This window comes from Eurytemora carolleeae, unplaced genomic scaffold (assembly GCF_000591075.1).
Source record: "Eurytemora carolleeae unplaced genomic scaffold, Eaff_2.0 scaffold1835, whole genome shotgun sequence".
Taxonomy (NCBI): domain Eukaryota; kingdom Metazoa; phylum Arthropoda; class Copepoda; order Calanoida; family Temoridae; genus Eurytemora; species Eurytemora carolleeae.
In genome coordinates this window covers 22,128-33,603 of record NW_019398015.1, presented here as the reverse complement: position 1 = coordinate 33,603, position 11,476 = coordinate 22,128, and the positions used below count along the sequence as shown (strand labels likewise).

Genomic DNA, 11,476 nt, shown 5'->3' with positions numbered 1-11,476 from the left:
GCTATTTTCTGATTATTGTTTGATAACAAAATATTGTTAAAATTAAGGTTGCTTATAAAAATGCCGCAAACTTTTTCTCAGATCAAAGACGCCTTTCAAGTCTTCAATCAATTAATAGTATTCAGGGTTATTTAGATCTGCACTGAAGTACCATGGAAATGGCGCACAAAAAGTATAAAATAAGAAAAATTTACATTTAACAGGAAAAATGGATTGAAAAGCCTGACTGACTTGATATGCTTTCTAACCGATCTAGACGATATACCTTGAACTAGGCAGAGGGAAAAACTGAATTTTATGGCGACAATACTGGTTCAACTTTGAGACCTCGTGACTTATCTAGTTTGGATTTTAAGCACAGGTAAGTTAAAAGAGAAATTAAAAATTTTAATTTGTTCTTTAAAAAGAGGAGGTTATGGTTAAGCCATGTAATCCTACATTCAACTCAGTTTAAGATTGACGTGGCCTTTTAAATAAAATTGTGATTGTTTTTAAAGAAATATTTAATTATCATATCGGTTCCATAGCTCAAAACAATTAACTAATTTCAGCACGAATATCGATAGATCGGATATCAGCACGAATATCGATAGATCGGATGAGCCGATGTCCGGCCATGCCAAACTTTAGAACTAATTTTTCCTTTTAAATGTAGATTTTTCGTATAAAGTATTTTACATCTTTTTGTTGGAATTTGTATTTTCAGTATATAAGGTCTCTGCCGTTATTTTTGGCGGTTTTTGAATGAATGGTCTGCAAAAACCAGAATGAAAATACTCCGATAAAATTTCGAATGTATCATTTATGCTTTCACGTGAGCTGAAACAATAAAATTAATTACTCACACAGTAATTCTTTGAAATATAAATCTCTCTGTTGAATATTCTTCAGAAATCATAAATGATAAATAACATACATATAATATTTAGTCATGACTAACTATAGGCAAATATTGCATCTTCGTAATTTAAAAAGGATGATAACCACGGGCAGCAGGAGTACATTTGAATTTCCGAGCCGGGTCAACCTTTCCGGTCCCAGTTTTTACCGTACCTAGGTCTATGGACAGGACTAGCTGGTGCAACAAGGGTGACGCGTCAGACTTTATTCTTCATATAGGTTGAATTTACTTTTACTAAAGGGGCAGAGGTGCGTGTAACAAAACAATGTGTTGAGTCCCCCTCCCCCTCCCCTTATCAACTTAGTTAAATGATATTTGAACTTTTTGCTATATATTAATGAATAATTGAAAAATATTGATTGTATATATCTATATGGTTATATATATATATATTGCTGTTCAAAGAATTTGACTACTGAGGATCGTCATGAGGCGTGAAACATTATGTTTAGTATAATTCTTTTTAATAAAATGTGAAGTTTAAAAATAATATATCTATCTATTCTACATATTATATATGTTTAGATACAGGAATATATTTATATATATACGAATTTGTTCATCTCTTTTTGATATCTGCCTCATAATGTAAAAAAAATCTTAGTTTTATTGATTTATCTAAAATTAGACAATAGACAACACAACATTATTAACCATGAATGATCAAATATTGAAAAATTTGAAATATCATTGGTTTGCATGCTATCCGATAGCAAAGATAAAAATTTAGGTTTTGAGGCGAGAACTCAGTTTCTTTGCCAGATCTGAGAACCAAAAAGGAACTGTAAAAGTGGCCATACATGCAAAGATGGCAATGTCCGATTAACAACGGTACCCTTGAAACCTGTATCTGATCAATAATGTGGAAGATACTGGCTAGGTTCAAAAGTGTCTATTTCTGATAATTCCAATACCTTTTCTTGCAGTAGAAATGTGCAAGTAACTCTTGTAGAGAAACCACAATGGAAAATAATCTGTTTTCTAAATTATAAACATAGATATGTACAATTCATCAGACAAAGCTTTTAAGGGTATCGTTGTGAATCGGGCATGAAGGACCACTTGAAATTACTCGAACAGTCCCTTTAACTGTAATAGAATGTGCAGTGAAAATCCTTGAAATGAGATGTTAAAACCTCATATCACACAGTGCATTAGTCGCTCCGTTAAATGGGGAAACTTGTAAGTCAGCATGTTTTTTTTTAACAAGCTTAGCTCCTAGAATTACTATTAGGAAAACCTCACGATAATTGACAAAACATATTCTAAGAGAAGAAACTAAGGGGTCAATAAGCGGTTAAAGTCGTTTATTTTATCACTAAGAAATTGAGTCTTTGCCACAAACTCTGATTTAATAATCCCTATATCTTTGCAAACTAATGTCGTAGACCATAGATATTTCAAACTATGTATTTTGTTTGATCAAATAATCTAAGTTTGAAACATAAAAGATTTACACCAGAAGGTTGCAAAGATATAGAGATTAGAAAACTTGATTTTGTTGCAAAGCCTCAATTTCTTTAAACGTCTTCTCATTGACAACCAAAAGTTTGTGATCAATGCCGAAAAACAATCGATGGAATTTAAATATAAAAGAAAATATTGAAACTGAACACCCAAACTTTAGTCTCTGAATTCTGGAAGAGAACCGGAATACTCCAGTATGGGATATTCACACAGAGCGGAGATATATCTTCCTCTGTGTGTATACGGGATAACCCACAAAGAACTGAGACTTAATTCTCGACCTGTAACTTTTAAAGATCAAAATCGGCCATCTGCATTAGATTTAGCCTAGGAAATGCTCAGCGCAAACATTTGTTAATTGAAGAAAACCATTTTATAATGTCCACTCGGGTTCCTCGGATACCCAAGTTATTTATAAATCGCGATCGCAGGTTTTGTTCTATAAACACAGCAGGAAGTTTACTCAAAAACATGATCCCATAGAACTTTAAATACGATAGAAGTTAACCCAAAATGGAGTGAACAATATGATTTTGCGCCCTTAAAACACTAAGTATTAATTTTGTTTCCTAAAGTATGCAACTATTATAATTAGTTTAAAAATAATCTACTTTGTTTTCTTCTTAAAAAAGAATTTTACAGATATTTTTTTCTTCAGAATTTAGTTTACAAGAATGTTTTAAAATTGAAAAATTTACAAAAACTCAGGTAGATCTTAGGCATTTAACGCCTATGCTTTAAGAAATACAAAATCTTTGTTTAAATACTTTTTTTAATACTCTTCAAATTCATTTTGAATTTTTCTATAAATTTTTCATGACTCAATTCTTCGTGTACCAAGATTGAAATTAGATTAGAAAATACTTTCAAATTTTTTTCCTTTTTGTTTCTCTTCAAGTACCTTTCATATTAACATCTAGCCTTTCATATTAATATCTAGCCTTTCATAGGAAAACCTAATATCTAAATCCTGTTAACCTAACATGTGTGGGCAACATAATTTTTAGTCCAATTTCTCAGCATACCATAAACCCTTCGGTATTTAGTCTCTTAGCTCAAGGTTACAAGGTTTACACAGGGTTGAGCTGTGAACAGATATTTACAAATTCATCCTCCAACAGTATCTTACTCAAACACACAACACACAGTCATTATATAAACATGGGACTTATCTTTAAACAACAAACATTAACAAGTTGATAACAAAACATTATTACTGAAAAATGTAAAGAATTAATAGGTAAAATATTTATTCTGTCTTTTAATGACAATATTTGTTTCAAGGATCTTTAATTTCATCCGAGCTGCACGTTCTAATCTTTCTCCAGGATTGAACCTCCTTCTCATCCGTCCTACTCCGCCTGCCCCTGCAGTGTCGGTACATTTTATCAGGTTTGCTTTACTCTCTCTCTCTTTAGATCTCTGTTGTCTGAATAATTGTATTTGGCTGGAGACGGGAGCAGGCAAACCTACACCGGGACGGGACAATAAACTCCCTCTAGTCCGCACACTCACAATCTTGGTGGGTTACCCCTAAACTCTCGAGGCAGGACGGGTGGCGAGGGAGGGGGGGGGGAGGAGGTAGGTACATCTATTCATACTGCGTGGCGTCACTCCATAAAGGAAATCACTTGAATTCCCACATCTAACTGGAAGGTCGGACCGCGCCGGGGCGGACTGGCAGGTTCAGATTCTTTCTTCAGGCTTGGGGGGCCTTGATTCCACCCCTCACCATTCCAAGGGGGATAATTTTTAGAGCAGTAATCTGCTTTGAGCCGAAATTTTGAACATTTGGATTCTGTGAGAAGGCAAACAGGTACTATATACTGTAGGGCATACCAGATGCTGGCAAGTACATATCAGTAGATTTGCAAAATATCACAAGCATTATTTAGAGTTAAAGCAGTTCTTCAAACCGCTGTAGTTACTCCCACATTGGAAACATCCAAATCTGCGTCCTTAGGCGAGCAGCGAAGCTCTGAATTAGTAATCCTGTTTGATAGCTCAGGAATTAATTGCAATTCGTCCCCCCGCTCCTCCCCCTTCTCATCAGAGTTAATCTCATGATCATCACTTGAGTGTCCGCTGTCACTGCTCGTGTCACTATCACTGTCACTATCCTCGTCCTCTTTTCCCTTCTTTGGTTTAGGTTGGGTTGGAGTAGATGAGTCCTGGGAGTTAAATAGTTGTTGTCCGAATGAGAATATTGAGACAAGACTGGTGATTTGTTCAACCTCCATCCCCTTGGCTTTCCTATGTCCTCTAAATGCCGGGTGGAATTCCTGAAAAAAGTATAAATGTTAATTCAACAGAAAATGCGTAAACAAAGGAATTAACAAAATTTCACAATTTAAATTAACTAAATTAATTTGAAGAAAAAATCATGAAATACCTCAGCTTCATCCTGGAACCCAGAATCATTGAGATCAACCCCATCCTCATTCTCAGACTCATTCCTCTTCCTCTTCGGTAGGATGGATATGATTGCATCTTCGGTTTCTTCTACAGAGATTAGACGTTTACGCTTTAGGTTACTCTGTCCACTCTGGTTCCTGGTGGACTTGGAGTCCATATCGTAGATCAACTTATCCTCCTGCTCCTGGCTTACAGAGTTGGGTAGAACACAGGTATTCGTGGACTGAGGTCCAACCAGGGTTGGTCCTCTTCCATTAGAAGGATGGAAGGGGGCACAATTAAAACAATACTGGAATGGAACCCTGTTCTCGGAGTCTTGGCAGAAATTTCTTCGATCACAATCACAGTCAGACTCATCAATGAATCCTTCATCACTGTTACCCTGAGTCAGGTTAAGGTTGGATGTCTCCGGAGCTGCTTGATGAATATTCTCTGTATTCTGAACCTGAGAAGGTTGATGAACAGGAGCAGGTTGTACAGCTGCTGCTAGACAAGGGAGAAGGTTCTGAGCAACATAATCCTTCTTCACACTGTTCTCAACATCTTCTTCAACATCAGACTCACTGTCCTCTTCATAATCCTCGGTTTCAGGAGTATCATCCTCCTCGATATCATCCTGACCCTCCTGGTTGAACTGTCCACAGGCCATGAGTCTGTAGTTCATGTACATTGTCTCCTGCATGTACACATCTCTAGCCTTGTTTAGAACAGTTGCCACAAGTAGGTTTTTATGCAATGGCAACCCACCTCGCTGATTTCTTCCCATCTGAATTTTATTCAAGGATAGTCCAATAATTCTCTGTACTTCTCCTAATGAAGACATATTTATGTTTGTCACAATTGTTTGTTTTGTTTCTTCAGTTCACTGTTAATCGTTCTGTTGTAGCCCAAACACTGAATAGTAATCGCGGCCCGCGTCATATATATAACCTCGGCCCTGTGACGTCACAACCTATTTAGTAACCAATCAAATCAGTCCCTCCTTCTGTTTCAAATTTCCTCTATGACTCTAGCGCCATCTCACACTTGAGTATGCAACTAAACAGTGAACCTTCCGGCCTAACCACTATAAGGTTCAAAATTGCTGAGCAGAGCGGAGGCTGTGGCCCAAAGTTCCGATCTTTCTGAACCTACCGGCGGATGCAGAGAAGGACCCGGTGAATGGATGATCCTAGCGGTGAATGACGACAGTATATAAAGCGCCTCCTGGCGGTCAAAGCTACGAGAGTAAGAGCCGGAGCCCTGCATTTCTAGATACCCGTTCCCCACAATACTGTCAATTACGCCTGGAAGCCTCGCACCGGTACTCCGAAACTCGAGACCAGATCGATATCCAAGGGTAATTATTGACTTAAACATTGTATACACACACAATCATAATTAAATAGACTGTTCACGAAACATAGCTGAGCAATAACAAAATCAAATCTTGACGAAAGAGTGCATGGTATTATGGTATGTTTAAAAAATTAAAAAAAAAAACTTTCTTCAAAAATGACTAACTGCATTTATTAAGTTCAGCTTGACCTCGATGAACAAAAATATTTAGTTAAGTATTCAATTAACTTGGGAGGGGGGGGGGGGGTTGCCCCCCCATTGGTGAAATGACGCCTTCTGCATCTCATGTTTTCATAAAATGTTTATTTTTTTTTTAATAAATAACGATTTATTGTGATAAAATCAAATAGTTATGAAACCAAAAAGATTATCGGTTCAGCAGTCTCTGGATATGTGGAATAGCAGATCTTCTATATTTTTCTGTCCTGGCATGATTAACATGATACTGCTCCTGGTGGCGTAGTTGATGTTCATGTGGGTGAACTGCAGCAGGGAAGAGATGACGATGTTTAGAAGATTTAATACATTTCTTTGCAAAAGAGAGGGATAGCTTGTCCCTTCTGACTCCAGGGTCTCCAGTTCACAGGACTCCAATGCACTTATATATCCAACATAATCTTTGCCCAGAATAAGATGTTCTTTTTTTACTGGATTAAACCAGCTTTTAAAAAGAACTATATTATAAAAATAGAATATGGCCACCATCACATTTTTATCAGAAAAAATGTGATATATAAATATATTTTGCATATACAATTATTTTATTACAAGAGTGAAGTTTTGTGTTTTGTAAAACTATTTTATATCATCTAATTATATAAGTTGTAATCTCTGTATAGTCCGATCATAACTCATGAACCTCTTGACCGATTTGCCTCAAATTTTTATTGGGCAACTCGGGGGAACAACTGGAATGTTCTTAGTTTGGTTTCAAGATTCTAAGTTGGGTCCACTTTTTTAATTGATCAACCTGGGCAACGATGGGTTCTCAAGCTAATAATATCATAAAATGTCAATGCTAATCATTCATCATGATAAAGATTGTAGATGCACAATCTGGACTAACAAATCATATTACACGTTGGGGAAACTTTTGTATTTAAGTTTTATGTTTCAAAAATTATTTTATAGTTTTATGCATACAAGCAGGGCCGGCTGTCTGTACTGTAACTGAGTTCAAAGTCAGATAGGTTGAGTTTCCATGAAGATACTTTGATATATTGATATCATTAAATTCATGTACTATATTTAAGCTAAATTGTCTAGTTTTAAAAACAAATTATGAAAATCTATAAAACAAAACATTGTATATATGTTCCTTATAGCCAGCCAAACGGCTGGACCAAATGCGCTGACTTTTTTTAGAGAACCCAGGGGCATCCCGGGGGTAACATAGACTAAATAATCTATTTTTTTGTTTTTTGTTGTTGTTTTTGTTCAGCTACATATAAATCAAAACATCAAATTTAAGTTAAAATGGCTGGTTCAAAATGATAACAAAAATCATGATCGGATCCAATGTATGTATATTGTATATTGTATGTATATTGTATGTATATTGTATGTATATTGTATATTGTATGTGATTCATTCTGAGTTATAGCAACGAAAAAAAGATAAAAAATTTCAAATTGGAAAAAAATAATCACAATAAATAAAAACGAATCGTTTTACTTCATTTATCTAATCATTTTTTTTCCAGCTGTATTTAACTGAATAATATTATATTATCTAATTATAATATTATCTAAGTATACAATTACTCATAATTTATTATTACATATTTTTCCCCTTTTAGTGAAATCCCGACATTGATTTACACGTATACATTATTTAACAGGGGTGTGTGCCGCATTAAGGAGAGTGTAAGGAAATTTTAAGTTGTTGCATGCAGATTTGGCTGTGTTCAATTCAAATCTATTTTTTGTTCTTGTATTGTTCTTAAAAACCAGAAAATGAATAACGTTTTGAAAATCAACTCTTTACCACATACATGTTTACAATAGCCTTTAGCCTTGAGAATTGAGAAAGATAAAAATATTTTTTTTTAAACTAACTATATTATAATAAAATTTCTACAATAACTCTATTGGTTTTCTTATTCCTGTGATACTGATTTTCGCCGTTCTTTCTTTCTTTTCATTCTGCAGGGGGGGGGCGCCCCCCCCCTCTCAGGTGCTAGGGGAGGGCACGCGCCCGGCCCCCCCCTAGTTGCGCCTTTGTAATAAACTGAACTTATGATGTCTACAATAATCAGTCTAACTAGACTGACTTTAAAGACATTCCAGTGCAATTCTACCCAGTTCCACAACCAAAATTTGAGGCAAATCGGTCAAGGAGTTTGTGAATTATGATAGCGGACACATCCTTAAAAATACAAACAGAGGTTACTAGATTAAATGATGTCCAGAATGTGTATGATATAAAATATATCTAATATACGGGGAAAAATACTAGAGTTCATTTGTTTCATTTTGAAATATAAAAACTTTCCACGATGAAATGTTACAACTTCTGCGCATTTGAGAAGTTTCTGAGTAGCGGTGCGAGGCTATTTTATTTTTACATGAATACTTAGATCCCAGCATTCCGGAGCAATATCAAAAACTATCCATTTTTTGCAAATTACAAAAATACTTGCAGAATAAAAATACCATAATTTTTTTAATTGTTACTCAATAAACAAATTCACAACATCTTAATAAAAATTATTGCGTCAACATGCGTATATAAGATTGTTAAGTTAGGCCGGGAAGTTTTTACTGGTTTGGGTCAGGGCCGGAGCAGGGATAGTTATACAGACAAGAGGCTGTGCGGCAGAATCCGCCATAATTAGAAGGGGGCGTAGTTATACAGACAGGCTTGCTATTCAGCCTATTAATACTTAGAGTATAACAGGATGTATATCACGTATAGAAGAATATTTAGATATTGCAGCTGGAGCCTGCTCAGCCTGCGCCCTGCACTCTGCTGCACTTTTAGTAATTTTCAAGCCAACCCACTTCCTTGTACTCAACTATACACTATACAAAAGATGATATTTTTAACCGCGACGTGTCCTTGGAAGAATTAAATAAAATGTATATTAGCGTAAATTATTCAATATAATATACGCACACACTGGGCTGGGGTGCAAGAAAAACATGACCTTGCACCCAATGAAGAAACTGCATAGGGGAATTGGAGAGGGGGGGGGGGTAGTGCCAGATTGCGCAAATTCTGTTTTTTCAAGAAAGACATTGGTGTGAAGTTTAGATCGGTTAACTAGCATCATATCAAATATGAACTCCAATAAACTCTAAAACTGGTGTAAACTGGATCAATTCATATCAATATATGTACAATACATGTATAAATCTGCTGCACAGGGAACTAATTAGCGAGAGGTAATTTCATCCTGAATAAAAATATTTTTATTGAATTGCGTTATTCTATCGTTTTTTATCGCTTAAATTCAGAATTCCCATTTCAAGTTAACAAGTCTACAACCTGACAATAGTCCAACTCTTAAATATGTATCCTAACCTAACTCACCCAACCCACTGTTTGGAAACATTTCGAAATTGAAATGAATAGTCTAGGGAACATACTGTATTAATGTACTCTACTGCATATAATTTGTGAACATTTACATGATTTGTACACTTTGAACTCCATTTCAGGCTGAAAGGGACTGAAAAAATTCATACCGAGAGATTCTTTTAATTCCTCTCTATATATTCTATTCTCTTTTGGTTTAAACTACTGAAGATCAGGCCATGAAACAATTTGTATAGCTAGTAGCCTTAGCCTTAAAAGGGTACAATGTGTTCAAGTGTTGATGAAACTTTAAATATCATTAGCTTATTTACATTATTGAATAATATCTACATTATTTCACTTTAAAAAATGTTAGATTTTTTGAAAATTTTGTAATGGAATTATTGGCGCGAAGTTTGAAATAATTATGAAATGGTAATTGAGGTGTTTTTTAATAATCTAAATAAAAAAGGTATTTGTTTTAAAATTTTATATCTGTAATTTTAAATTCACGACAAAAAATATGCTTGTTCACACTTTAAAAAAAAGAGTTTCAAAATATGAAATATGAACGTAAATATTAAATTTCACAGATTTCAAAAGGTTGAACATAAAAAAAATCTTTAAAAAGGCTTTAATATAACTGTTTTTATTTACAAATTAAGCTAATAATAGTTGAAGCACAAAACTAGTTTTTTTCTTTGATATTAAATTCTCAGAAATATAAATATCTAGATTTTACATTTTTTCTTTGGTAAAATCATTTTTAAATGGACTGTAAGCGTAATGTCGAGTGACCCTCCATGCACAGATTTTAATGCATGATTCACAACGATACCCTTGAAACCTTTCATAACCTGATCAATAATGTGGAAGATATTGTCGTTTTTCTAAGTTTAAAAGTGTTAATTCTGTAAAGTTCCTAACTGCTTTCCAGCAGTATAAAATGTGGTAAGAGTACCACAACCTCGAAAACCAAATATTCAAATTTGAGGAAATCCTCAAAAAAGTATACGCTAAACAAGTAAGATCCAGTATTTAATCAAAACAACGCAGTACGGTTTTTGTCTATCTATCAATCAAATTATTTCGAGTATCTAACAAGTTACTGCAGGGACTGTAAATGTTCACAATATACTCTGTACTTTCCACTTTTGAATACTTAGTTTTTTTGATGTTATGGTATTTCTCCTAGAAATCGCAAGCCACTGATGTAGAGAAAATACAATTGAAACTAATCAGTTTTTAAAATAATAAAAATTGATATCTTATTCATACTTGATTAAACAAAGCTTTGAAGGGTAACTCTTTGAACGGTCATTGCTATCTTTGTATGGAGGGTTACTTGAAATTACGCTTACAGTCCCTTTAAAGATCGCATAATGGGAGAACAAACTTTAACGTATAGAAGGGGGGTGGGGTAGAATAGCGTGTTTATTTGAAAAAGTAAAAAAATTAAAAAATTTAACTATGAAGTACCCTCCAATGATTTTTGATTGAACCGTAAAAAATCTACCGTTCTTTTACAATGTTCACAATCCAAGTTATATTTTTTGACACAAGTGGAAAGAATTAATCATATTTTTTATTATGAACAGTTCTCATTTGGTGTCCGAGAAATATGTTTGGTTCCAATCCTCATTTCGTAAAAATCATAATTTGAATATTCTTAATTTTGATTTCTAGTTGAATATTTCAAGGAGGATTAAAGGGACTGTTAGCATAGTTGAATATTTCAAGGAGGATTAAAGGGACTGTTAGCATAATTGAATATTTCAAGAAGGATTGAAGGGACTGTTATCTACTTGAATATTTCAAGGAGGATTAAAGGGACTG

General features: G+C 34.5%; 1 protein-coding gene across 1 annotated transcript; it reads right to left on the bottom strand.

The window, feature by feature from the left end:
* Window positions 1–3,601: 3,601 nt before the first annotated feature.
* Window positions 3,602–5,870, bottom strand: LOC111716613 (uncharacterized). The gene is made up of 2 exons (XM_023492084.1): window positions 4,761–5,870; window positions 3,602–4,650 (listed from the first exon to the last, which is right to left on the bottom strand). Exons 1-2 carry the CDS (start codon window positions 5,604–5,606, stop codon window positions 4,279–4,281), a joined length of 1,218 nt encoding a protein of 405 aa, XP_023347852.1. The 5' UTR covers window positions 5,607–5,870; the 3' UTR covers window positions 3,602–4,278.
* Window positions 5,871–11,476: the final 5,606 nt, after the last annotated feature.

Coding starts and splice junctions, on each gene's coding strand:
- LOC111716613 (XM_023492084.1), bottom strand. CDS start 5,606: ATGTCTTCATTAGGAGAAGTACAGAGAATTATTGGACTATCCTTGAAT. Junction 4,651..4,760: donor GGTTCCAGGATGAAGCTGAG/GTATTTCATGAT, acceptor TACTTTTTTCAG/GAATTCCACCCGGCATTTAG.